The sequence below is a fragment of the Falco cherrug genome, chromosome 1 (assembly GCF_023634085.1).
Source record: "Falco cherrug isolate bFalChe1 chromosome 1, bFalChe1.pri, whole genome shotgun sequence".
Classification (NCBI taxonomy): Eukaryota; Metazoa; Chordata; class Aves; order Falconiformes; family Falconidae; genus Falco; species Falco cherrug.
In genome coordinates, this window is record NC_073697.1 from 89,143,526 (window position 1) to 89,169,819 (window position 26,294).

The window sequence follows — 26,294 nt, forward strand, 5'->3', positions numbered from 1 at the left end:
CCGGCGCACGCCGGGCCGCAGCCGGTGGGGCGGGGGGCGGGCGGGGGCTGCGCGCTCCGCCCCCGCGGGAGGGCCCGGGCGGCTCCGCCTCGCCGGGCAGAGCTGGGTAGAGCGGGGCAGTCAGGCCGGGCCGGGCGGCGGGATGGGGATGGGGCTGGAGCTGTACCTGGACCTGCTCTCGCAGCCCTGCCGGGCGCTCTACATCTTCGCCCGCAGAAACAACATCCCCTTCGAGTTCAAGCAGGTGGAGCTGATGAAGGGTGAGCGGGGCCGGGGGGGGGATGCGGGCTGGGGGGGGGGGGAGGTGGTCCTGGGCCGCCCTGCCGTGGCCCCCCGGGCTAGCGGGATGCCCAGCTGCTCGCCCCGCTGGGCCGGCCGTGTCCCCTGGCCCCGGGTGGGAGCGCGTTGCTCAGTCGGCCCGTCAGTGCGGGGTGCTGGGGGGGGCGGCCCGCCGGCTGCGGGGGCTCCCGCCTCAAGGCAAAACCAAGACGTAGTTTCTAAAAACCCGGGTTGTGAAGTGGCGGCCTCGTGCCTGCGCTCCTGTGGGACAAACGCGACTCCGCGAAGGTGTGCGGGGTCTTTGAGACTGGCCCCGCCCCGGCAGCAAATGGCTCTTGGAGGCAAGGCCCGCGCTGCTGAGAGCAGCACCCAAGGGTGTGCGGGGTCTGAGGCCATTCCCCATGCGGGTGGCAAACAACAAGCGACACAGATGGGACGTTCACATCTGGGCGAGGGCAGCCGAGCTGTGTGCTTCGTGCTCTGTAATTCAACTTCCTTAGAAAACTTCGCGCGCTGATAAGCAGTGGCGGCGGCTGCGGTAGCTTTCCTCCTCCTCATAGCAGCAACAGCCCCTGGGGAAGGGTTCTCATGCAGAGAGCACTGCTGTCCACCCGTGTGCAGGTAGGGCAGGACAGCCACCACACCACGGGGGGTTCCACCAGGCCAAGCTGGTTGTGGCTGGGGGGTGTTGGGAGGGTTGAGGACACACTTGCAAAGACAGCAAAGGCAGTGGAGTGAGACATAACAGCCACCGGGGAGCTGAACTCTGCAAAATGAAGAAGAAAAGGTGGGTTAGTTTCTATTAAAACCAACTGTTACTCGGTAGGAGCCTGCCCAAGAGGTATAGTGTATTTTCACTAAAGGATGCCCAAAGATCTGTATCTTCTTTCTTTGTAACTGAAGCTGGTAAAAGCTAACCTTCAACCTCCCCAGAGCTCTGCTGGATTTGAAATTAAGGTAATGTCTTGGGCATAAAAATGCTGTTGTAAGTAATGCTTAAAAGCAATGAAAGATGAGAAGGCTTCTGGGGCTAAAATTGATAAAGGAACAAAAGAGGCTCCAGCTTGTGACTCAAAGAAACCTCAGGCGTGTTGTGGTTTAGTCTCTGGGTGTTCCCCTGCACACCCTGTGCCTTGATTGCACCTTACTATGGCTTTCCCCCGAACTGGCTCATAAGAAACAATTTTGCTATTGTTTGTAGCTGGGGGCAGGCTCATCTAACATCCTTCCCTTTCTTTTCCCTTAAATAAATTGCTGTGAGGAGACACTGGTGCAAAGGAGAGGAGACTGGCAGGCAAGCAATGAGAGCATCAAGGAGAATGGAACAACTGAAATGCATGTATTGGGAAACTGAGAAGAAGGAAAGTGAATTAAATCAGTTTCCCAGTGCTCCATGCCCTGAGGGATCAGTGCTTGATCTTGGTCTAGGATTTAAGATGGGTCATTTGGCTCACAGGAATGCTTGAGGTGCGTCTCATTCCTGCAGCGTGCACACCTCCCGTGCCATGGGGAAGCACTCCTGGTATCTGCAGCTGAGTTTAACCTGGCATCCAGCTGCTCAGCACACGGGTATGGGCGTACCAGCCCCGAATGAGCGCTCACTCGAGGATGTGGTCTGGGTGGCCTCGCTGCACTGGTACCCATCACCACACAGTACATGAGGACCAGGTAAGGGAACGTGTACTCAGGTTTGAACCTGTGGGTTAAACGTGTTCCCCCAGGAAAGCTCTTGGCCCCCCAGCAGGGTAGGTCTCAAGGAAATGGGAGAAAGAGTGAGAGTGGATAGAAATTACACAACGCTCCGGGTACACCTGAGGACCTGGAATCTGCACACTGCGTGCAGGAAATCCCAATCTTTTTGAAAGGAAGTGGGATAGACAGGCCGTGAGCCAGCTGACAGGGAAATAGTCACAAACCAGGTTTGCCAAGTACTGGAAGAACTAAAACCCCTCCCAGAGCACCTCCTCTGGCACAGAGATTCCCAGGTGACTCACATAGCAGGAGGTGGAGAAGCCTGAATACAGAGGTACATAGGTGTGACTGCAGCCAGCGGCTGGGAAAGCCTGGCACGAATGAGTCACACAAAACAAGGTTTCTGGGACTGGGTTCAAATGTAATGGAGCACGTTGAGACCTCAGGTGAACAAAGCACCTTCTCCTGTCAGATTCACTGCCTGCCTTTCAGGGGGGACCTATAAGATAGCTTAAAAGCAAACTCAAATTCATATATGCTCTGGTAAAGGATATGCAAAACGCAGAGAGCAAGCTGATTGATAGATCTGTAATGAAGTACCCATGGCTTACCTTCCAGAAAAAAAGAAAAAAAACATCTGCTTTCTCACTCTGTGGTTCACATCTCTGATACTGAGATCCCTTTCCTCCAAGGTGCTTGGTGTTCACTCTGGGTTTGTGCAGGACTGGTACCTCCAGGCACAAACTTCGCACTGATAGAGCCCTGAGTTGACAAGCACTGTTGGTATGAAAGGACTCTTAACCATTCTGACCTCTGTGGAGCCTTGGTTCTGGTATGTTGGCAATTAGCAAGTAAGCTGACATCATAGGGCAAACTCCCTATTCACCCTGTGGCACTTTTTGACTGCTTATAAACTTAAACAAGAATACATTTTCACAACCAAAGCCAGGAACTCAAGGCCAGATGGTCCCCAGAGACCCCTTGGGTGTTTGCAGACAGGTCCTGAGTATCCTTTGCCAGGTAAAATTTCTCGTTTCCCTCCCCAGGGCAGCACAGGACAGAGGAGTTCCGGAAGGTGAATGCCCTGATGAAGGTGCCTGCTCTAAGGGATGGTTCTTTCACCTTAGCAGAGAGGTGAGGCTCGAATAAGCTCAGACCCCTACTTGCAGTATTGTTTATCCTAATGCTTGGATTCTGCCAGTGCACTGTCAGTCTCTACTGGGACTCCCAGTAGAGACCGACAGTGACTCCAGTCCAGGCAGTTGTTTGCCTCCTTCCTATCTGTTCCACTTGAACATGAAATAAACCTGTGTTTCAAGAGAAGCTTTCTCATGTAAGTGGCTTGAAGAGCATTGATAGTGGAAAAATCTGTGAGCTGCTGCTCGGAGCTAGCTTGCATGAAGGCAGTGTTTCTGAGCTTAAATACCTGTCCCTGTGTCCTCCTGCTCCCTGCCTTCAGCTGGAGGTCAGTGCAGTAAACCCGGCATAAGGCACCCGCTGCTGGCTGGTCAGGCAATGCAAAGCTCAGATTTGGTATAAACTCATTCTGTGGCTCATATTTGCTCAAAAACATTGATGGAGTAGCTGTACCAGCAGGCCACATCTGTCTCACTGGGCTGATGTATCATATAATTGCTGTCCATGAGCAGCTGGTCAAGCCAGCACAAACTATCTCACATCTCACGCTGTGCCTTGCTGGCCGTTGTGTCCTGTGCTTCTGCCTGGCTCAGACCAGGGCTGTATTGTTGCTGGTCCAGCAGTGCAAAAGCTGGGGAAAGAAGAAAGGACACAGTGCTTTAATCTCAGATTATCAGCTTACCAGCCTGTCTTGCTCTCTGGGCAGCATTGCAATCCTCCTGTACCTGGTGCGGAAATTCAAGACTCCTGATCACTGGTACCCTTCTGACCTGCAGAAAAGGGCTAGGGTTGATGAGTACCTGTCATGGCAGCATGTCAACATTCGTGGGAAGGGGAGCAAGCTGTTCTTAACAAAGGTAAGACCATTATATACCAAAAACCAAGTGCAAAGAGATGTGAGTGCAACAGCCCTCCCATGTGCAGGGCCTTTCTGAGCAAATGTACAAGCCAGGTGACAGACAGGAGCAAAACTAGGTCTGGAATTGACTCAGCTGAGCCTAACTGAAGTGGCCGAATCCTTCATGCTGCAGCCACAGCTCTGTGAGGTCCAGAGCCATCCCGCCCTGCGTGAGCAGCTGTCACCAGACACGGCTGCTGCCTGCTGCCCAGCTTCACGGAAAGAACGAGCCTCTCCCTGGAAAACAAAGTGCAGTTGCTTGCAGATGATGCAGCCTTCCTTTGAGAAGAGACTCTCGTGGTTGAAATTTCAGACTTTCTAGGGAGGAGGCAAGGACAGGCAGGAAGCAATGGCTGACATTAATGGTACTCCGTCAAAGGAGGTTAGCAGTACCAGTTCTCCTCGAGCATGGCTGGTGAGGTGTCCTCAGAAGGTGGCAGCAAGAGGGTGTGGACTAAGTTTAGAGGAAAACATGTAAAAAGCGATGTGTTTCTCCTCCCTGCCAGGTGCTGCTGCCTATGCTCACAGGCCAGCCGCTTTCTCCAGAGAAACTGGAAGCAGTTACTGAAGAGCTGAATGTTGTCCTGAAGCAGTTTGAGGAGAAGTTCTTGCAGGACAAGCCCTTCATCGCAGGCAGTGAGATCTCCCTGGCAGACCTTGTAGCACTGGTGGAGCTCATGCAGGTGAGCATCAACCCCAACGATGCCACTGGATATGGAAGCTGGGTGGTGGGCAGGCCAGGCCAAGCTGTGGCTGCAGCACCACCACCACCTCCTCAAGGGCAGATGTCTCTCTCTGCAGTTAACTCTTTAGTGGAGTTAGATCTTGTTCCTTTTTGAACCATAATTAAGTTTGCCAGGGAACACCTACTTTAATGAAACCAGTTCTCTCTGTAAAGTATGGACAAAATTCCTCAGAAAAAGAAGAGAAATTACAAACCGGGCAGGGCAAGTACAGATATTTGGGAGAGACGTGTTGATGTGCATGGAGCTCTGTGTTCCTCATTAGGCAGTTCTTGGTCAGCTGTGGCAGGGCTCTTTCGCTGCACGTCCCGGGGGACAGCAGCTGCTGTGGATGACACCACTTGCTTCCTATGAGCCAAGAACAAGAGCTGAACTCCACCTAACGTGACGACTGGCTGCTGCCTTGAGCCAAAAGCATATTTATGCTTCGTTCTTGTCCCATCCCTGGTAAATGTGTTGTTTGACTCACGCCTGGGTTCTCTTGCTCTCTCTCTGCAGCCTGTAGGTGCTGGCTACGACCTCTTTGAGGAGAGGCCGAAGTTAGCAGCGTGGTACAGGCGGGTGGAAGAAGCAGTGGGGAAGCAGCTCTTCCAGGAAGCCCATGAAGGGATCTTGAACGCCAAGAACTTGACCGCTGATAAGATTGCACCTGAACTGCTGGAGCATTTCAAGCACCAGCTCCTAAAGCAGGCCAGCCAGAATTAGGGGGTTATGCTCTAGGTAAAAATCAATTATTTTGTGCAGGCTTATTGTAGTATTTCAGCATTTCTTCTAAAAATCATACAGAAACAGCATTCCACAAAATGCACTTCAGTCACAGCCTTTCTGCAACTTAGAAGGGAAGAAAACTACATCTTAGACTGCAGTGAGCTGCTTTCCCCTCTTATCCACTACAGGCATATAAGCTGTAGACGTATAGGCTTTCTTTTGTGCTCCAACACCACTGGATCTGCTTGAGGACAGAGGCGATTCCGTCCATGTGGGAACTGGGGCCAGTCAGAACCGCCCTTTCCATCCCTTTTTGAGTTTTACAGGTCGCAGCACTATAGAAAGAGCAAAGGTTTCCTGAGGGTATGGCAGAACAGATCTGTCGGAAACAAGGAAAAATCATTGTAGCAAATGGGCTTCACTTGGCAACACGCTCTGTAGGAAAATTTTTGCTCTTTAGTGAAGAGGCAGGTCAGGACCCTGCCCTTGGTGGGGACCCTGCCAGGGTTCCTAGAGCACCTGGCCACTGGAGGCTGCTGCCTCACCTGTGGTAGCAAAGGGACACAGCACCTAGGGGCAGAGGGGCTGCGCAGGTACCCAGGTGAGCCCTCCACCTTCTGGGAAAGACGGGATTAGTCCTCTGAATAAAGATCCTCAACCATAGACCCGTGCCTTGCTTCACAAAGAACAGGCTGCACAGTTGAGAAAAGCTGCTGCCGGCTATAGGGTCCCCCGCTGCAAACCATATCGGTGCTCCGTCCTTTCCCCAGAGTGGCTTTGCCAGCTCCAGGGAAGCCAGTTAAGCCGGGCTCTCTCCACTGGTGAGTGCAGCGTTAGTGGCCAGCCGGAGCAGAGTGCACGGTATATGTGACTGAGTAATGCTCCAAATCGTTAATGTTCCACTACTCTTCTGTCACGTCAGATTATCCAGTGAAGTTAATGGTTACATTTGCCGCATGTGGTAGCTCTGTTTGGATTTGTAATCAGGATTTGGAAGGAAGCAGCTGCAGAGTCATCTTCCACACCTGTGCTATACCCTTCACACCTCCCTCCTGTGTCCCTTTGTACCCTTCCTGTCCTCCTGTCTCTGTGACCTTCCATTTCCAGGTATGAGCCATGAGGAGGGTTCCGGTTTGCAGAACTGGGTTTTTCCTTCCTTGTTAAGCTCTGGTTGTATCTGGAAGTCTGTCTCTGCTGGCTGGTTACGGCATCCACAGAGGTGGCTGCATAGTATGCTCGGTGTGAGATGTCAGTCATCTTAGTGCAAGCCAAGTTAGTACAGTGCTCAGAAAAGGTGAAAGTAGCTGCTCAAACCAGTCTCACAGAGCCTTTCAACTGGACCTACTGGTTTGGGGGAGTGAGCCAACTGCCTCTTCTGTGTTTGTTTCCTGAGTAAACTTGCCCTTTAGTTCAAAAGGGCACTGTGAACCATGGCTTGCGACACATGTCCCTGCAGGCTGAGCTAAAGCAGCCAAGCAGGCCGGTCCCTTCTACTTTCCGTTCTTCCAACCTGCAGGAAATCCTCAATGTCAGCGGTGAAAAAGCAGATTTGCCCCAAAAGTCTTTCAGTTTCAGTGCTGACGCAGGCAAGGGTATTTGTCATCTTACCTGATTTTTTTATTGGCAAGTTTGTCGAGGAGAGCCTATTGCCCTCCAGTTGGCAAAGTCGGTGACAGCAGCTTTCTTCTCACCCTGAGAGTGCTTGCATGGTTGGTGCCCGAGCAGCAACCTCTGCTGGCACTACCCCGCTGCCCTGCCGTAGCAGCTTGCCTGCAGTGCTAAGCCTAAAGAAGACGGCCTGTTGACATGATTCCGCCCACCACTTCCCTTCCTCTATAACCTGCAGCTTACCGCAGCCACCAGCTGGGCTTCTGCACACAGCTGAATGAAAGAGGTCCTTCTCCGCTACCTTACCAAAGCTGCCTGGCCTCACTGCACTCTCTCCTGTCAGCATCTTGGTACTTTGCCTAACTTTTGAATTCCTGACCTCCAACTTTTCCCTTTCTTGTAGAGAGCAAATTTCCTACCAGCACAATAAATGCCTCACACAGCTTCTGTTCAAATAGAAGCAGAGCAGAGAAATAATCAAAGTCAGAAGCCTAATTTAGAAAGTGCTAATTTTGACAGACTTCAAACTGGACTCGGTAGCAGAGCCGTTCTTGATACCCATCTCCCTGCAGAATCTCAAGATAGGGCTGCTGTGTGTGCAAAACCATTGCATAAGCCAAAGCAAATAAAGTGTCCTTTTTTTTTTCTTGTTTGTGATACTTGCAGCACAAGAGCTCCGTGTAAGACAGCCTTGAGTCAGTTTTCTGCTTGTTTGAATAAGGCACAAATTTCTTAAACGTCACCCCTTCTGTGCTCTTGCAAGGATGGCTGCCTTCAAACACAAGTTGGGGCTATGTTCAGAGCTCCTTGGCTGGTGCTTTTCTGCTGCTGGTGTCAGAAAGGGTAAACGTACTCTCCTCACTCCAGCATGGTCGTGGTGACAGGAAGAGATTTTAAATTGGTTTTCCCATAGTTTTCTCTGTCTGCTCTACCCATCGGAACCATAGGTTCACCCTCCCAATGCAGCTGGGTGCACTGATCGGTGGCATTTTGGGTCCTTCTGTGCATACAGAACAAAGCACCTCCCCAGAGTAACTCCCTCAATGGCACAGTTGTACAACAAATAAATCTGCCTTGTTTGTTTTTTTGCTCTAAATTGTGGCGATAAGGCATGTTGTCCTTGTACCTTGCCTTTTGCTGTCCCTCTACCTCCCTCACTTTGTTAATTTATGTCATTGAGTATCAGGAAAAAATTCTTCACCAAAAGGGATGTCAAGCTCTGGAACAGGCTGCCCAGGGAAGCAGTTGAGTCACCATCCCTGGAGGTATTTGAAAGACATGTAGATGTGGCGCTTGAGGACATGGTTTAGTGGTGGGCTTGGCAGTGCTGGGTTAATGGTTGGACTCAATGATCTTAAGGGTCTTTCCCAACCTAAATGATTCTCTGATTTGATCTTGGCTGGTTTCATCTCCTAGACTGACAGCCCCAAGAGCTGCCTACCAAAACCCAACAGGTTGTGCAAGAGTTTTGCCTGCCTCAGCGCAAGGTCTGTTCGGTGCCCACTCCCCTTTCACCTGAATATGGAGAGGGGTGACACCTCCAGTGAGGGTTTATTGTGCTGTTCTGCTTCAATTTCCTGAATTCTTGCCAGGGGCTGTTTGGAAATTGGTGAGAGCCTGTGATTTCTAGAATTGAAGCTGGGATACAGAGGATGGGAGGAATGTTTAAAAAGCAGATACACATCCCGAGACTTTTTCTAAACAAATAAGAAATAAACTGCAAAACTTACTGCATTTTTTCTGTGTTTGCTCCTGTTTCCAAAATGCTGATAGAGAATGCAAAGGCAGGAAAAATGGCCTTTGAGGTGATGGAGCCAGACGAAAATGCAGTGCTAGAAGCACTAGCCTAGAGCCGGGAATAATGCTGTCAAATGCCATACAACAGGACTAGATAAAAATCTCTCTTTGGTTGTGTGGGCTATGCCATGCAGCCAACAAACTGGAGAAAAACTCAAGGAAGCACAGCTTCTTGGACTGTTACTGGTGTAAAACCACATTCATGTTCCTTTTCCCCACTCCCTCAACATTTAAGACTTCTTTGCATTGAAGGAATTTGACATGAACTCAAGCACCTGCCACAATACTTGGTAAGCCTTCATCTCTGGCATGTTGGTGCTGCGTGTGGGTGCTCTGCAGTGTAAACGGCACTGCAGGGGAACTGACAGGTGTGCACAGCCCCTCTCCCTATCTGGCCAGGAAACTGGAAAACCTTTATTGTGCAGCTCTAAATCTGAAACATGACTGAAAACAGGCATGTGGTTCAGGAGAGCCTGTACTTCACATTGAGATGCAGCTTGTCCACCAGACTGACAGGCTCAACAGTCTAAACTGTGAGCCCCATTCCCAAGGCGTTTTCAGTGCTGAAGTCTCGGCAAAGTGGCATAAAGGGAAGCACCTGAAAGTGTTTCAGCTTGTAATTTATCCTGTCAGTGAGCTCCCAGCTCAGTATCCAAGCTAAAGGAGCAAGTGATCTTCCAGTCCCCTCTCCCTGAGGTTCCTGTGGCTCTTTCCAAGGATTTGTACGTGACACGCAGGCTCTCTGGCACAGCACTGATAAAAAGGTGTCAGCTGAGCCGAGGTGGGTTTGACTGGGGGTGACTTTGCTCGGAGTGGTCCAGCGGCTGTATCTCCCAGAGTCCCAGACGTCCCTGTAGTCAGGCAGCACATTGCCCTCCCGAAACCACACAGCTGTGGAATGCTGCGGGCTCCCTGCAGGGGCTTGAATTCAGTCCGAGCTTCTTTAATTCTCTGCTTGCGTGGAAATCTGAAATGACAAATACCAGGGAGAGAAGAAAGGCACCTCACTGTGTGTCCGCAGAGGGAATGCCCCAGGGAAGCCATCCACCTTCGCTGCCCTTCAGGCGTCACCTGGCAGCGCCGGGCAGGGAATAGGTGACCAAGATTTTCTTCGGAACTGCAGCCCACCGAGAGGCAGCGGGGGCTCGGCGCTGCGGCCGGGAGCCCCGATGGCAGCGCGGATACACCCCTGCGGCCCTGTCCCGGGGCAGCGCCGGCCCCCAGTGCTCCGCACCGCCCTGCCTTTGGGGGCTGGCAGCTCCCACGGGAGCTACAACGGGACCTGCCTCCCTGGAGCGGGCCCACGGGCACCGCGCCGGCCCCCGCCCGGCCCGGAGCCCCGTGCCCCCTCCCCGCCGGGCAGGCTCCCCCGGGGCCCGTCGGCCCCCTCCCGTCCTCGTCCCCCGGGCGCTGCCGGCCCTGCCCCGCGGCCCCCGCCTGCCCCCCCGCCCGGCACAGCCCGGGGGCGGGCACCTCCCGGCCGCGCACGGCTCGGCCCCCGCCGGCCCAGCGGGGCGGCCCCGGCAGAGCGGCGGCAGGCGGGCTCCCCGCGGGCCGGGCCGCAGCAGCATGGGGCTGGAGCTGTACCTGGACCTGCTCTCGCAGCCCTGCCGCTCCATCTACATCTTCGCCCGCAGCAACAACATCCCCTTCGAGTTCAAGCAGGTGGAGCTCTTCAAAGGTGGGACGGGCACGGCCGCCCGCCCGCCGCTGCGCTGCCCCGCGGGGCGGCGGGGGGCGGCGGGCGGCGGGGCCGGGGCGGGCCGCAGCCCGCGGGCTCAGCGCCCCTCTCTTGGCTCTTGGCAGACTCGGTGCTGGGGAAGAAGCCGGCGGCGGGGAGCGGCGCGGAGCAGCCCCGCGCAGGTGAGGGGGGCGAGGAGCACGGCGCCTCCCGTCGGGGCGAGCAGAGCCGGGACGGGCCGCGCTGGGCCCCAGAAGCGGCGGCCGCTCCGGTGCCGGGCCGCGCCGCCCGCCGCGGGACTCGCCCTCACGGCGCCCGGGGGCCCCGCCGCCTCCTCGCGCCGGAGCGCGTCCCGCTGCCGGGCCGTCGCGCCTCCAGCCCCCGGGAACGGGCGAGCTGCGGAGCCGGCGGGGCTGCTCCACCGGGAGGCTCCGTCCCGTCCCGCCCGCTCCAGGTCAGTGGCGATGCGGGGGGCCCGCGCCTCGCCCGGGGGAGACGCTTGAAGCCCGGGAGGCCGCGAACCGCCGGCGCTGCTGGAAGCGGGACAGTAGCGCCCGTTGGCCAGAGGCACGCAGCGGTGCTGGGCCGCGGCCTCGCCCCGGTGGGCGCTCCGGACGGGGCCCGTCCTGCCCGGGGGGCGTGAGGCGGGTCAGGCCCACCCAGGCTGGCATCTGGCAGCGGGGCGGCTGGCAGCCCCCTGGGGACCTCGGTGGCTTTGCGCCCATGCTGTGCTCAGGGGCCTGGGTACAACGGGCCGAGTAGGCAGCTCTGAGTCCCGGAGAGGCCTGGTAGCTGTGCTGCGGCTATTTTTGTGGATCCCCAAGGAATGTTCTTCCAGCCATTTCTAGAAAATTAGTCACAGTGACAGCCGAGGAGCACGCAGGGAACGGTGTGTGTAGCAGGAACACTCAGCTGTTCAGACTTGTCCAGCTGTATGACTATCGTCCATTTCCATACTGCATTTTCCTAGTAAACTGGAGGGTTTTTTGGCCTAAGGCAAAGCATAGTACTTGGAAATCCTCAGCTGAAGAGGTGATTAGGCAGGGACATGATTGGCAAATAGGCTGATTTTTTTTTTTTTTTTTCCTTCCTACTTCTGTAAAATCTTGTCCACTGCTCTTTTTACCCACCAGAAAATCTTTCCTACACTATGGCTTATGTTTAAGAGTTCCTGCTGTGTGCAGCCTGGTCCACTTTTTGACGGCATGTACTCTGCTAGTTAAAGTTACTCCTCAAAGCCCAGCAATGCACATGGCGTGTGTATATATATCCTTGGGGGACATCAAGAACAAATTACACCAGATGCAACTGATGTTAAACAGCACCGTAAGTCAAGTCAGCATCATAGGAATGGTAAAGATGGGCCACCTAATACCACTAAACAAAAAGGTTGGCTCTGCTTGATGGGAAAGAGGCACAAGTTTAAACTCTGCAAAAGGGCATATACAAATATTCGTCTCTCTTTTAATACAATAAGCTTTCAGTCCCTGTGAAGCAACCTGGAGCTGGTGTTCATAGGAAGGCTTTTATCAGTTTGCAGCTCAGTTGCAGGGTCTTGGACAGGTCTTTCATGTCTGTGTGCAAAGGCCCAGTACAAGCCGAGGCAAATAAGGTGCATCTCTGGGCTGCACTGCTGGGCAGTCTGTGTAACAGACACTGACCCACCGCCCAACCTGCTGTAATGACGTTAGCCCTATCAGGGGGACTAATGTTCAGTATTCCTGCTAGGGCTGCTGCACAGCAAAAGCAGGCTGCAATCCGATTCAAGCTGCCCTCACCCACTGCTTACTTCTCATGTTGTTGTTTCTTTAGTTGCCCACTACCTTGAGTAATAAACACAGACAGCAGGACAACCAAACAGCTAGGTCTGAGAATTGGATGCTCATTAGCTGTAAGCATTAATGACTTGCTTTATGTAAGCATATGTAAGCATAATGACTTTCTGCTGCATGCTTCAAAGGACCGCCAGAACTCTGCGGATCTCACCAGAGCTGGGGGTGTGATGACCACTGGCCTTTGGAGCCCTTCTAAAATCACAGGACCAAGAACCTTCCTGGAGCAACTCCTTGCATGGCAGTAGATTTGCACAAACTTGCCTCACTGTTTTTAGGATAAAAATCATGGGTGTAAGCCACTTTGTCCTTGTACTTTGCCTGCTGGCTTGATTTTGGGGGATTTTTTTAATATGTATTCAAGTTTCTCAGTTATTAGGCTTAACTTGAACTTTCCATCTGGCTCTTATTCTTAAGGAGCCCTTTCTTCCTACCTCTCCTGACAGTGCTGCCTGGTTCTGCTGTGCGCATGGAATCTCTTACCCAGCTAAGCTGGAGGCCACCATCACTGCAGGTAGCCAGAGACATTTCCCAGTGAGATGGAAGGCATGGCTTTGAGTCCCTTCAGGCAGCAGATGGATGTGAACCTTAGTCTCCATGGAAGCTACTTAACACAGGAATTTAAAAAAGCATTTCTTATAAATAAAGGTAGAGGCTAGTCAGCTAGGAAGGAGAACAGGGTGGTAATGTTTGCTCTACTTGATTTGCCTCATTATGTGAAATCAATATTAGGAAGCAGCCTGTAATTTGTAATGCAGCCACCTTTCTTTCTCCCACCCCCTCCCAAAGCCAACTGCAAATAAACTAGTCTAAAGATAGTCCAAAGGCTGGTTTTATTTCTTGGAGACTATTTCCTGCTGCACGTTTGTGCAGTAAAGCAGATGCTGCTGCTGCCTCCTAAATGAGGGCAGATAGTTCTTGGGTATGTTGATACAACGTGTCTTAGCTAATGGCCGTTTTTTAAAAAAAAAAACAAAAACAAAAACAAAGGGATTTTTGTATAAGACCACCTGCTGGTCATGCTGATTTGATCAGGATTTGTGCCCTAGATGTCCCATCTCCTCTAGAGAGCAGTTAAGCAAAGGAAACTCCTCACACCTTTTCTTATATGTGTTCCTGGACTTTTGTACAATTCCCTGGCACTTAACGGCTGATTGGCAAGTCCAGTGCCAGCAGGCAAACTGAAAACCTGATTAGATAGTCAGCTGTTAACGCCTCCAAACTCCAAGGAACTGTGGAGTTTAAACTTTTATGGGATGGTGTCTACCTCCTGACAGAGGTAGGTCGACGTACAGAGCCAGGAGTAATGCAGGGTTGAGGTGTTTGAGCTCCCCTGCCCCTAGGGAGTATCCACTGTAGCAGAGTGAATTATTTCATGCCCCTACTGTTGCATTGCTGGCATTCGTGTTTTTCCCATCCCAGCAAAAACGCAGGAAACGTCCTCAGTTGCATGTCTGCCGAGGAATCAGCTCTGTTGACAACATTTACTTTATTTGTAAATGCTCAATTCCCTCTGCTCTTCAGAGACAGACAAACAGGAAAGAGGTTTTGCTCCCTGTGTCTATAACCCAGCTGGGTTGTCTTTGATTAATTAGCGGCTGCAGTGATCTCGGTGGGCACAAGGCTTTTCAGTTGCTTTCCATCATGAATCCATCCTAGCTAGTCTCAGCCGCACTTACAAACTGCAGGAAAAGTAATATTTTTTTTGGTGTTGCCTGTGGGAACAAGAGCAGGAGTAGTGACCATCTGCCCTTGTTGGGACGGTCTCTGCATGCAAACTAAACTTTTCCAGACCCCGCTTCCTTGGCAAATATTAAGTATTTTGTAGGTGCTCAGTTGTCTTCATTCTAACTTCTGTCTTTTCCCCTACCCTGTCTCTAAAGCTGTAGGACAGGGTGTTCTCAAGTCAGCTGTTTCTGGTTGCCTGCAATAGTGTTTTCGATACCAGTACCCTCACTGTGGTCTCTAAATGCCTCTCTGGGAGTGATTTTTTTTCAGTCAGTTTTGCAAGTATTGCTGGTACCTGAGTCAAGCAAGAGAATTCCTATATAAAAATGTGAACTGCTTCATGCTATGTGCCTGGCCGGAGCCAGCTGCCCCCCTGCAGATAGCTTTTACACTGACTCTTCCATTTCATTACCTTTTAATTGTGAAGTACGACCACGTAGGGAAAACCTGGGACTGTCCCATTGGCTACAGGTATTTAATTTTATCACTCACCAGCAGATACACTTCTAACCTCTGACTTGTCTGTTCGTGTTCTTAGGGCCATCAAATAGTGAGGGAGCTGGCAAAGTCAACCTCTTGAAGAAAGTACCAGCGCTAAAGGATGGAGACTTCACGCTAGCAGAATGGTAAGAACTCAGTCCTCAGACTTTCTTGGGTACCAGCAATCTGTGCAGCACTGGGAGACGTCATTCCCGCTGAATGATTCAGAATCATGGAATTTCTGAACATGTTGGTTATTTTTAATAATGAAACTGCATTTGTTTTGTTTCTATTTTCTGTTTGAATTACCTTTCAGAATGATAAATGAGCTGACTTAACTTCTTGATCTTACCCTGAATTCACTTACCTCAAAATGGATTTATAAACATTTCTGGGAAATGCTTAAAGCTTATAAAAAATCCCTTTTACCCTAGGAAAAAATTTCTATTTATCTGATTTAGTCATAAAGGCCAAGTGAACACTTACAGAGATAAAATTTAGGTTTGACATTGTAAGATTAATATGGAGACTGATTAATGGTGCCATAATACTGAAATAATTGAACTATAGTAGTATCAGCATTTTAGAAGGGTCTGCATTTTCTTCCATTTTGTCAGCACAGGATTTTCTGTGGCATCTCTTTTTGGAGTAGCAGCTTACATATTGCTGCAGATGACTAAGATATTTTTCCATCTGACTTCTCTGGCCAGTTGGTGGAAGTATAAACATCTGGACAAACACAGAAAGATTCTGTAGGCTGTCCTTGCTGCGACTTCCACTAACTTCAGTGGAAGCTGCTGGCTAGGGACAGATCTGATGAAAAAGCAACATAAACCATCAGAGAGTTTCGTTTAGTCCACAAGCACATAAACACGCGCAGCTCTCAGAGAGATGGGTCATAACAGTTGAGGAACAGGAGGGTTTAACATTGCTGATAGATGATTATGGAAGTTTATGGTTTGTTTACCCCAGTACTGTCCAGCAGTCCTCTGCACCACAGAACAGTGCCATGATTCTCCAGCAGGTTAACATTTTCATGGGAACTAAGGTGATTAAGTGCTGTCTCTGGTGTCGACATGAATCAGATGCCTAGACTCCATCAGAAGTCCCAATCTGAATGCTTTTTAGTGGAAGCAGCAGGTTCAGAAGGGGCAGGAGAGGGAGCTTAGGTGACAGCATTCTGCATCATGAATCCCTGACCCCTTTCTTATCTCTTCTTAATATCTGAGCAGCACTGCCATTCTTCTGTATTTGAGTCGAAAGTACAACACTCCTGACCACTGGTACCCATCAGACATACAAAAACGGGCCCAGGTAGATGAATACCTCTCGTGGCATCACGCTAACATCCGGGCTAATGCTCCTAAGACCATGTGGATCAAGGTAAGGAGACCGAATACTAAAATGCAAGTAGAGTGATGTTTTCTCAGCAGAATACTGAGCATTTGAACAGCGCCAATTTGGAGAGTTTGTCATGCTGGAATAACAAACTTAGGCCATTCCTAGCTGAAAGGAGCTGTCAGAGTGTTCCTAATTGCTCAACATCAGGATCTGGCAAAAGCAGCTTTGGTCATTTTGGTTTTTTCCCTTGAAGTAGGTCTGGTTTGGAAGGTCTCAAAGCCCAACAGACTTCCATTGTCTGGATGGGTGAATGAATATATAACAGATTGGATATTGCCTCCGAGGGCCTGCCCCTCACTGCACAGCTGTGCAGAGTTTGCACGTAGGTTTTGCTGCCTTGGTGAGCATGTGCTTTGTTGCTGGAAGCAGAAAGGCTTGCATACTTCACAATTCCCTGCAGCCCCATCAGGGTGGAAATCCAGAAGGAGCATTCTGCTTCCAGCACACTTGGGTGCTTCTCTGAAATGGGCTTGGGAATGGAATAGAGACACAGACAGAATGGCAGAATTTCTTTATTCAGTGTGGTCAGAACAGTTTACATTTAGGCAAAATTAACAGAATCACCCTGAGGCAGAAGATCATTCAGTATCAGATGATTTTGCTGGACACCTATTTCCAGCCAATTCACGAGACGCTTAATGCAACTATCCTTGAAGCGACCCAGGTGCAGATACAGCCTTGCAGGTACAGCTGTGGTATGGAATTTCAGATTAAATCAGAGTTGCCAGTAAACAGGTAAGAGCTTCACTCTTCCTGGGTAAAGTTTGCTTTTATTTGTGCCTAGCAAAGCATATCAAGACTCATTTAGCTTTTTGATTTATTGACATTTGAATTTTTGGCTGGAGAGCACAGAGAAGCGATTCAAATATGAGTCAGATTCATACAAGCAGCAGTTCTTTCCAGTCTCTGCAGGCTGTTACTGCAGTGCTCCAAGGGAAAGAAATCCAACTAATTGCTGCTGATGATTAGATAACCCAGATACAGAAAAGGTCCTCAGAATCATTGAAAATAGGGAAACATAAACCCACCATATAACAGAAGGCGTATTAGCTAGACGTGGGAGAAGACAGGCTGCCCTGAGATACAGGAAAGGAAGAAGATGCTATTGAAACATCAACTCCAGCTGGAGATCCTATCATGCATAACTGGAACCACTTAGGAAGAGAACTGGCCATGATTTTCTGATGAAATAGATTTCACATGCATTTGGAAAAAATCCTGGCTTGGATTAAGCAACCCCAGCTTGAATTGTTGAATATACTAGCAGTAAGTAGAAATTCAGTCCACTCCCACCGATGGAAATGTGTATTTTTAATTTTGCTTCTCTAAATAAACTATATTTATTTAGCTGTGGTGGGTGGAGGCTGCGTAGTTGTGAAACACTGTGGGCTCTGACAGTGCACACACCTCTGAATGCTGAAAAATCTCACAGAAAGGCAACTACCCCTTGTGCCAGCAAGTCCATGGAGACAAGGACCGCACTTACATGATTGCTGTGGAAAAATTTCTAGTGGTTTAATGAATGATACTTGGGAGGCCACAGAAAGGATGGTATAAAAATGGTGCTTACCCACTCCCAGCCTCACTGGCTGCTGTCACACAGAGGAAAAAATTTCCTGCCTCTCCAGCCAGTGTTGATGCATTCCAGTCCCTCCTACTCTCCCTGCCACAGCCACCACCATGCCCTTCTTTCTGTCACCCCGCAGGACAGGCAGCTGCCTGCAGGCCTCCAGCACCCGGTCACACAATAGGGTGGACGGCAGGGGTGGGTGGTGGGCAGGCAGCCTGCTGACCCATCCTGGCAGGCTGTTGAAATGGAGGATATAGCAGGGATGACTGTGGCAGAGATTTGTCTTCCCTGGAGCTGTTGCCCATTCTTCTTTCAGAACACACCAAGGTGGAGTGGGAGGGCGCAACTGCCAGGCACAAAACAAGATGAGTCCTTGACTTGGTCCCACACATTGCTGCCCATTACCTGGAGGTTGCTGTCACAGCACATCAGCCACTTAGGACTGCTTGTGTGCTCTGTGTCCACGAGCTGCTTGGAACTGCAGCAGCCCAGGAAGCTCTAGCATCGTGCCCTCCTGTGGCTTTGCTGCAGGATCACTGATGATCATGAGTAGGTTGTGGGGTGTAACTTAAATGACTACCACCAGATCCATGAGGAGACAGCCAGCTGTACTGTTAAGTCCCTTCTCTCCACAGGTGCTGATTCCTCTCTTCACAGGGCAGCCACTGCCCTCCGAGAAGCTCCAGGAGGTTATGGAGGGGCTGTCCACTTCCCTAAAGCAATTTGAGGAGAGGTTTCTGCAGGACAAGGCTTTTATCATCGGGAGTGAGATCTCCCTGGCAGATCTTGTGGCCATTGTGGAGCTGATGCAAGTGAGTGCTGGAGTGTGGTAAGGAAGACTCAGCACAAGGGAAAATAGATGCTGCTGGGCAGGGAGCGGTGCGGCATGTGGTAACACTTCACTGGAAGGAGGAGTGAGGGCATATCTCAACAGCACTGGCCTAAGACAATGAGAATATGAGAGTGGGTTCAGAAAACCAGTTTACAAAAAAAAAAAGCTGTCTGCAACAGATCTCTTTTGTTCCTCTTCTCTGACAGTACTTCTCCTTCATCCTTTATCATGATTTTATTTTTAACCTCCAGAGAAGGAGGTAATATACAAAAATGAGAAGCAAAAGCAGACAGGTCTGGTGAAATAAGAAATTGTATAGGAATATTTTTATCATATGAGCATACTCGTCTTCAGATGGTACTTGCCCATGCCATGTCTGGAAGATGCAAGACTGAGTCTTGGAAAGAGGCGATCAAATTGAAGTCTGTTACAAACTGGTTGTTCTCTGCCAGACCATCAGGGCCTGATCCTGCAGCCCAGAAGTGGTTCTTTCTCCCAGTTCTGTATTCCAGAGACTGAAAAATAGCAGTGCTGCTTCCCTAGAGCATTGTGTTGCAGAGAGTGTCACAGGCAGAAAGTAGAAGGGGGGTAAATTATATCAGCTAAGATGCCAGTTCATTTAAACACTTAGTGTTTTGTGCTGCGGTTTTGCTGTGTAATACAGCAGTCTGTACTGTGAACTGTGCAGTTGTCCCCGGAACTGTCAGCCCACTGTGTCTCCGTCGCTCATGATAAGCGGTAGTCATCTCTGCTGCTCCTAACAGCTGTGCTGGCACTCAGGAATTGACTTGTAAATGCTCCTTAAAATATAGGCTAGCTTCTGTGTCCCCAGATAGATACACCCGACCAGAGGAGATCTCCCTTCTTCCCAGTGCTCCTCTGTGAGCTCTTCTGCATTTTTTTCCTCGACCTGTACCTGCAGGTACACTGTTGGTGCCTGTTGTCTTGGTGAAGAAGTGACTGTCCAATGCCTTACTGTTGCCCTTTCCCCCTTTCTACAGCCTGTTGGAGTTGGTTGCGATGTCTTTGAAGACCGACCTAGGCTGATGGAGTGGCGCAGGCGGGTGGAGGATGCTGTGGGGAAAGAGCTTTTCTTCCAAGCCCATGAGATGATCCTCAATATCAAAGAAGTCAGCAACATTCAAATTGATCCACAGCTGAAAGAGCATCTGGCACCTGTGTTGATGAAGATGTTGAAATGAATTAACCTACCTTGATTTTTCTTGCCCTTTGGTTTTGGTTTTTTTTTTCTTTCTCTGACCTCCAGTTCTACATGTTACTGGAAAGAGCACTGTAATTCTAACACAGAAATTGCAGAGTGTTTCCTCCCCTGCCAGGCCTTTTCTGCGTCTTTGGGGGTGGAAGCTGGGGAAGGTTCAAGACTTGAACCATTAAATTTATACAGAAGGCTGAGGCCCTACAGGTTTCTTAACATGTGCATCTGGGTTTTATTTCAGTGTCAGTCTTCTCAGAGATGGTAGAGATGTGAACAGTATTTCCTGACAAAATTTGAACCAGTCTACAAACTGGTAACATTAGAGAACCGTATAGGATGAGGATCATGGGTTTCATGTGTTTTAACATTTGCAGGTCCTTCTCAAGTGGCAAGCACTGCGAAGCATGCCTGATCCTCACCTTCCCAGCTTATCTGCACAGACAAGTACAGCACAAAACTACAGGCAGTCACAAAAGTGAAAAAATACTTTTTTTTTAAGTTTCTTATTGCTGAGACATCTTGCTTGGCTGTCCATGTACATTCCACACTTACGTTTGCCTTTAGGTTCCTGTGGGGAAGTTTCTTCATATTCATTTACAACTGTGAATCTTTGTAATTCTTGGTTTAACCACTACTTTTGATTTCTGAAAGCCTGGGGTTTGTTGGTGCTTAATCTGCCGGTACACATTTGGCAGGGTTTTTTCTAATGATTTGTGCAGTAAAGACCAAGCCACTTCAGAAAGCTGATGATGCCACAGCCTCCAAATAATTGCCTACCTAGAATACTCTATGCATATTATATAGGGAATACACTGAAAGAATGCATTCACAGTGATTTCTTGAAAGAGAATGTAACAGCAATCAGATTTTTTTTTTCTGCAGTAATACTGTAATAGCAATCCACATTTCTCCTAGAAAATGCAGAGGGATAATAAATCAAGACATGCTCTTCTGAGACTGTTTTGGATGGAAGTTCACAAAGTCAGTCACCCTGTGCAGCTGAAGTAATAAGAGAGATTTTGTGGCATTGAGCAACATATGCATCACAATAAAAGGGCAGAGAGTTGTTTTGGAGCTTTTGGGCTCTTTTTCTTGGCTGTGTTTATTTTTGGTTAGCTGTAGCTCAAATACAAAACCCTTTTGTATTGCAGCACAATTTACGAGGTTGAAAACAGCAAATTATAAAGGATGCAGAAACTGGTGGACTATATATCTGCATATTTCCATTCCTAAGTAGTTGTTGCCCTTGAACCTTTCCCTAAAATCCTGGCCTAAGAACTCTGTCTGTAAGAATATGAAAAAACAAGTAAATAATTCAGGAATTGCTTCTCTTGGTAATCAAATCGTTTCTTTTCTTTCCAGTGCTACTATGTCTTGGCTAGTGATGTGTCTGCTGGTGGGTTCTATAAAACCTGATTTGTTCTGGTGATGTTTTTCACTAAGGTTTCAGTTCTAGATACTACTGATGTAGTCCAGAGCTTATGGAGATCTTGAAATTCCCTGTCTGGAAGGAGGACATTATATACTTCAGCTTGCACTAGCAGGAAATTTTGTTTTGTGATTATGTTCTCTGTAGAGACAAGAGACCTGACTGAAGACCCTTTCTTTTAATGAACCAAACTACTAGAAACAGGCACATGTTTATTCCCACCCTTTTTTTCTTTTCTTCCCAGACATTAGCTGAATAATACGTTTTTATTGATGTTTTATTCACAAAATATTGTCTACAATTGAGTTAAATTTTAAGTGGGAAGTCATTGATTTTATAAATAATTTTTGAGAGTGGAATTGCTTAGTGGATGATGACACATGCACATGTCTGCAGGAAGGAAAAAGCTACCATGATTTTCCAAAGGCTAAGCATGTTTGAGACTACTTGCTGCTGTGCTGTTCTGTCTTGGTTCTATGTTCATTCCCCTACATGCATTTTAATCGCCTGCTCCAAGACAGAAACAATAAACCAAATGTCTTCAGTTTGTGAGGCCTTGGAACAATCTGCCATTCACATGGTGAACCATCAAGAGCGAAGGACAATGCATATCATTAAAAATGTTTGTGACGGTCCCTTGTCCTGTTGTAATTGCTGACATCTGATACTTTAATCTTCTCTTTTCCCTTTGGAGGCCTTCTGATATGTTGGTTTCTTGCCATGTGAAGTTTTTTTGGCCTTGGAATTGGAAGAGTTCTTTAGTGTTTGAAGTAATGGGAGAGAAATAGAAAAATGGATCCTAAATGGCATCTTACCTGGAAGCAACAGCTCCCAGGAATCAGGCAGTGGTGGGCTTGCACCTGGTGCTTGCAAGCTGTCTGTATACCCCCACTGCCTTTGTTTCGGTGACAAACTTGGAATCGTCTCTTCTATTTACAAGATTATATCTTTCTGTAAGCTTACCCTGGAATCTTAACAGTTTTCACATGTTATTTCTTCTGCTGCTTTCTGGGATTTGGAGGAAGCATCTGTATTGCCGCTTACCACCAAAAGCAGCCACCCCCTGCCAGCCTGCCATGCCACTTACCCTCTCCGGCTGGGAGTCTCTCTTCACTATCTCTCTCCTAGAAATCTTTTTCCAGCCTGTTGCTAGCTGATTTACATACACTGCTCCTTGTACCAGTATTGTCTTCATTAGCAGCTGTGAAGACCAAGTGATTCCCCCACCAAAAAAATGAGCAATTCAATCAGTTTTCATTAGGATTGTCTTGAACTGTAGAAAACCAACAAGTCACGTAACACAGGGCCAATTTTCACAACAGTGCCGTGCCTTGAATAAAATGACCTTTTAATCTAGCTGGCTCATAATCTTCTGCTGAAAATGAGCACGTGTAACCCTCCCTGGACAGTAGCTCAGCTTCCAAGAAACCTCTGACCTCTAGATTAGATACCTCTGATCTGTAGGTTAAACTATGCCAGTGAGCCAGCTTTCCACAGTCACTTTTATCAGCTTCGGAACCCAAAGTCCTGATTGCAGAAGCTTGTTTGGTAATTATACATGTTAGATAAAGCAATAAACTTCTCTGCTTGCCATTAATTTTTTGTAGCTCAAGTTGTTCTGAGGAATGCTTTTCCATCCTTAACCCTCCCTGCGCGGAGGTGTCCGTCGCGGTGACCAGAGACATCTGGTCATTTCCACTAGTGGGAAGGACCTCGCAAAACGCATCTTGCCCACCCATCAGGCAGGATTTTGTTTGCTCCCACAGCCTCTAACACATACTCCAGCAATGCCCATGCAAAAAGCAAAAGGCCCGCAAGCCAGCTGATGCAACCGGGGCAAACCAGTGAAAACCCGGAGCCCTGCGAGGGGCTGGCCCAGGGCGAGGGGGGCGCGACCTCCGTGTCGCTGCGGGCGGCCCCGGAGACACGGGGCCGGGGCAAGGGCCCCGTTGCCGGCCGCGGAGGCGGGGCCGGGCCAGGGCGGGGCGGTGCGGAGCCGCGGGAGCGGGGCGGGGCCAGGCCGGGGCGGAGCGGAGCCGCGGTGCGGTGCGGGGCCGCCGCACCATGCCGTTCCTGGAGCTGGACACCAACCTGCCGGCCGGGCGACTGCCGCTGGGGCTGGCCCAGGAGCTGTGCGCCGCCGCCGCCGACATCTTGGGCAAGCCGGCCGAGGTGAGCGCCGGGGCGGCGGGGCCGGGGCGGCGGGGCCGGGGCGGCGGGGCCGGGGCGGCGGGGCCGGGGCGGCGGGGCCGGGGCGGCGGGGCCGGGGCGGCGGGGCCGGGGCGGCGGGGCCGGGGCGGCGGGGCCGGGGCGGCGGGGCCGGGGCGGCGGCTGACGGGGCCTGTGCCGGCAGCGGGTGAACGTGACGGTGCGGAGCGGGCTGCCCATGGTGGTGGCGGGCTCGGGCGAGCCCTGCGCCCAGCTGCTGGTCTCCTCCATCGGCGTGGTGGGCTCGGCGGAGCAGAACCAGCGGCACAGCGCCCGCTTCTTCGACGTGCTGACGGCACAGCTGGGCCTGGGCCCCGAGCGGTGAGTGCGGCCCGGCCCGGGCGCGGGGCGGGGGGGCTCTGCTGGCGGCCCCACGGGGCGCTGAGTTCCGGGAATACATGGAACAGCACCCAGGGGTGCAGGCTTGGGAGTCAGGATGATGAGTAGGTTCCCATGCAGGTCCAAGGCTATTCTTAATGCCCTTGGATGCTGAATCCCAGACACGCGGTGTGGGTCCGGATAAACCCATAGGCTGGCTTGCACTCATTGAACAGTCTGGGAAACGCTGAGGATGAGTAGTTGCAGTTGGTGTAATGGTGCAAAACCTCGTGGGAACTGGTGGAGCTTTGCAGTGGGGCCATCATGTCAAATCCTGGGACAAGGCTGTTCCTGGAGGTAAGCTGTGTCCCACTCTACCCCTCTTCCATGTCACCCCTAGGAGAGAATAGCATTTCCCTGCCTCTTGGGTGCTGTCAAGGTAAATACCCAACAAGATCATGAGCTGCTTGGGTTCTTCCAAAATGGATGAGTATCTCATATAAACAGTGTTGAAATTCAGCCTGCTTTTCAGTTTGTGTGGATGAAGTCTGGCACCTGTTTGTGCCCTCCTTGCACACAACCTATTTTTGCTTCTGTTAAATTAACACCATGAAGTGTGAGACAGCAAGAGCTTAGTTCAGATTTTCTTGCTCGCTGCAAACTGGGAAGGGATAATATTTAATCATGAAATAATGTTTCCTGTTCACTGCATTTTTGCTCTTATACCCAAAAAGGATTGTCATCCGCTTTTACCCGCTGGAGCCCTGGCAGATCGGCAAGAACAGAACAGTCATGACGTTTCTGTGATTCCCTGAGCGGCTGGTTGGAATGAAGCAATGGTAAAGACAACCCCAGAGATGACCAGCTCCAACTATCTGCTTGTTTCCTCTTATGATCAAATCTGTGTACCTTTGCACCTTCACTTTTGAAGTATGAATCACTTTTGTCTTTGCATCCTGTGCACTTGGAGCTGAAGAGCAGGGCAGTCAGCTATACTGATTTTACTAAAATAGTTCAAGGTCTTTGTTTCAAGCCTGCTTTGTAGCCCAAAGGCTCTCTCACTGCCTATGGCTAAGCCGTTGCAACCTGGTGATGGCCATACACAGGCCTAGACAAAGCTGTCTTGTAGCAGCAAAAAGTTTAATTCCAGAACACGTTTGGCTTTATTGAGGAGCGGAGAGGTTCTGAGGTGTATCCAGATTTTCTCATACTTTGCAAGGCAGAAAGATCCTTTTTTGTTTCTCTGTGGTAGCAGAAGGGTCCCAGGGTGGGGAGGAAGACCTGGAAGTCAAATTCTACTCTTTTTTAGGCTCCTCAAAAGGCTCTTCTGGAAAGAGGTGATTATTGAGAGGGAAGTTTATGCATTTACATCATTATTTGTTTAAGGCTTATGTCATATCTTATGCTTTGTGCTGTACCATTGCCACCCTGGTGGCTGCTCCTACAAAATGTTATTTGTCCACAAGGTTTTCATAGCTGAATGTTCATGTGCTGATGGCAGCATGTAGTGGAGGGAGTAATTTCTGAAAACTTGCACTGTACCCACAGGAAAATATTTTGAAGGTTCTGCTACTGCCAACTTTAATTCCTGTTACTCACACTTCTGTTCAAAATACTTTTCCTTGCCCCACTGTTACAGGCAGTTTTGGGACAACACAGCATCTCACTGTGTTCTGTGGCTGGTGTTTTCAGCTTATTGTCCCTCCAGGGAAGTGTTTTGGGCTTTTAAGACCCATATGCTCCCTCACTTTATAACTGAAATACACACGACATTTTACTAAAACAAAAGCATGGTACTTTTTACGTATAATGTTCTCTCTGCCTTCCATTGGTAATGAAAACATTTATCAGTTTTCTTTCCACTTTGTGACTTGGTCAGGTTGCAGGCAGGGAGCTCAGAGGAACATGGGAATACAAGGCTGAAGGGTGCTTCTGCGCTCCTTTGTTATTCTCATTAGTTTTATTTGTTTATGGTTTGCGGTCTCCAGGTTGTTGAAAATATTCCTTCTAATTACCATTTGAAGTTGGTTGTTCCCTATGCAGCATAAATATCTTCTATGTCTGCGAAATCTGTCAGGAATATAATACCAAATACAAATTTGTGTATCGGGCTACGGGGGCTACACCTTATCTCGTTAATAAAATGTATCAAAACCTCTTTTGATAAGTGTCAGTTTATTGGCTTACAGCATTGGGGTTTTGTAGGTCTTTGTGTTTTTGGAGATGGGTATCATGGCTGTGCAGGTCTCTGCTTTCTCAGGAGGTCTCTTCAACAAAAAGTTTTTGAAACTCAGGTAGCAAACAGGTAGGTGAACTGAGTCTGAGACATGCGTGTAAGTCAGGAGTAGTCTGTTGCAGGAAAGAGGGTAGAAAGCCCTGGCTTTGCGAAGGGCTGGGCCAGGTTGAGGTGAATACTCTGAAATGCAGAAAATAATATTGCTTTAATTCTGATCTGCAGATGGCTTATTTCCTCGAAGTCCTTCTACTCACAGACTCTTGCCAAAGCCTTTGTTTTGTTTAGAGAAACCCTGCTCTGTCCTGTGCCCCAGCTCTCCCTCTTTGGGCCATATTTGCCACTGCTAGGTACCTTCAGGCTCCATGCCTTCCCCTCACCCCCATCTGCTCCCCATATGGGCTCTTGCCTGGGAGTGACTTTTCCAGCATTGCAGAGCTGAGCAGGAAGAGTTGGGGAAGGAGAGGCAAAGCTTGGAAAGGAGTACGCTGTGCAAAGATGTCA

At 49.8% G+C, this 26,294-nt stretch overlaps 3 protein-coding genes across 5 annotated transcripts; all 3 read left to right on the forward strand.

Moving 5' to 3' along the window:
- Nucleotides 1-100: 100 nt before the first annotated feature.
- On the forward strand, nucleotides 101-8,799 carry GSTT2B (glutathione S-transferase theta 2B). Its single transcript, XM_055704774.1, has 5 exons — nucleotides 101-260; nucleotides 3,018-3,105; nucleotides 3,815-3,965; nucleotides 4,513-4,689; nucleotides 5,248-8,799. Exons 1-5 carry the CDS (start codon nucleotides 143-145, stop codon nucleotides 5,452-5,454), a joined length of 741 nt encoding a protein of 246 aa, XP_055560749.1. The 5' UTR covers nucleotides 101-142; the 3' UTR covers nucleotides 5,455-8,799.
- Nucleotides 8,800-9,838: 1,039 nt separating this feature from the next.
- GSTT4 (glutathione S-transferase theta 4) lies at nucleotides 9,839-21,666 on the forward strand. Of its 3 annotated transcripts, none has more exons than XM_055704754.1 (6): nucleotides 9,839-10,527; nucleotides 10,669-10,725; nucleotides 14,642-14,729; nucleotides 15,816-15,966; nucleotides 18,190-18,366; nucleotides 19,388-21,666. In XM_055704754.1, exons 1-6 carry the CDS (start codon nucleotides 10,032-10,034, stop codon nucleotides 19,586-19,588), a joined length of 1,170 nt encoding a protein of 389 aa, XP_055560729.1. In that variant the 5' UTR covers nucleotides 9,839-10,031; the 3' UTR covers nucleotides 19,589-21,666. The 3 variants fall into 3 exon arrangements, with proteins under 3 accessions (XP_055560729.1, XP_055560723.1, XP_055560739.1); XM_055704748.1 differs by having other exon boundaries at nucleotides 10,370-10,543; XM_055704764.1 differs by lacking the exon at nucleotides 10,669-10,725 and having other exon boundaries at nucleotides 10,370-10,543.
- Nucleotides 21,667-23,022: 1,356 nt separating this feature from the next.
- On the forward strand, nucleotides 23,023-25,715 carry DDT (D-dopachrome tautomerase). The gene is made up of 3 exons (XM_055704782.1): nucleotides 23,023-23,203; nucleotides 23,385-23,560; nucleotides 24,292-25,715. The coding sequence occupies exons 1-3, from the start codon at nucleotides 23,096-23,098 to the stop codon at nucleotides 24,362-24,364; spliced, it is 357 nt and encodes a 118-aa protein (XP_055560757.1). The 5' UTR covers nucleotides 23,023-23,095; the 3' UTR covers nucleotides 24,365-25,715.
- The last annotated feature ends 579 nt before the right edge of the window (nucleotides 25,716-26,294 follow it).

Coding starts and splice junctions, on each gene's coding strand:
- GSTT2B (XM_055704774.1), top strand. CDS start 143: ATGGGGATGGGGCTGGAGCTGTACCTGGACCTGCTCTCGCAGCCCTGC. Junction 261..3,017: donor GCAGGTGGAGCTGATGAAGG/GTGAGCGGGGCC, acceptor TTCCCTCCCCAG/GGCAGCACAGGACAGAGGAG. Junction 3,966..4,512: donor GCAAGCTGTTCTTAACAAAG/GTAAGACCATTA, acceptor CCTCCCTGCCAG/GTGCTGCTGCCTATGCTCAC.
- GSTT4 (XM_055704754.1), top strand. CDS start 10,032: ATGGCAGCGCGGATACACCCCTGCGGCCCTGTCCCGGGGCAGCGCCGG. Junction 15,967..18,189: donor CTAAGACCATGTGGATCAAG/GTAAGGAGACCG, acceptor TTCTCTCCACAG/GTGCTGATTCCTCTCTTCAC. Junction 18,367..19,387: donor CCATTGTGGAGCTGATGCAA/GTGAGTGCTGGA, acceptor CCCTTTCTACAG/CCTGTTGGAGTTGGTTGCGA.
- DDT (XM_055704782.1), top strand. CDS start 23,096: ATGCCGTTCCTGGAGCTGGACACCAACCTGCCGGCCGGGCGACTGCCG. Junction 23,204..23,384: donor TCTTGGGCAAGCCGGCCGAG/GTGAGCGCCGGG, acceptor CTGTGCCGGCAG/CGGGTGAACGTGACGGTGCG. Junction 23,561..24,291: donor CTGGGCCTGGGCCCCGAGCG/GTGAGTGCGGCC, acceptor ATACCCAAAAAG/GATTGTCATCCGCTTTTACC.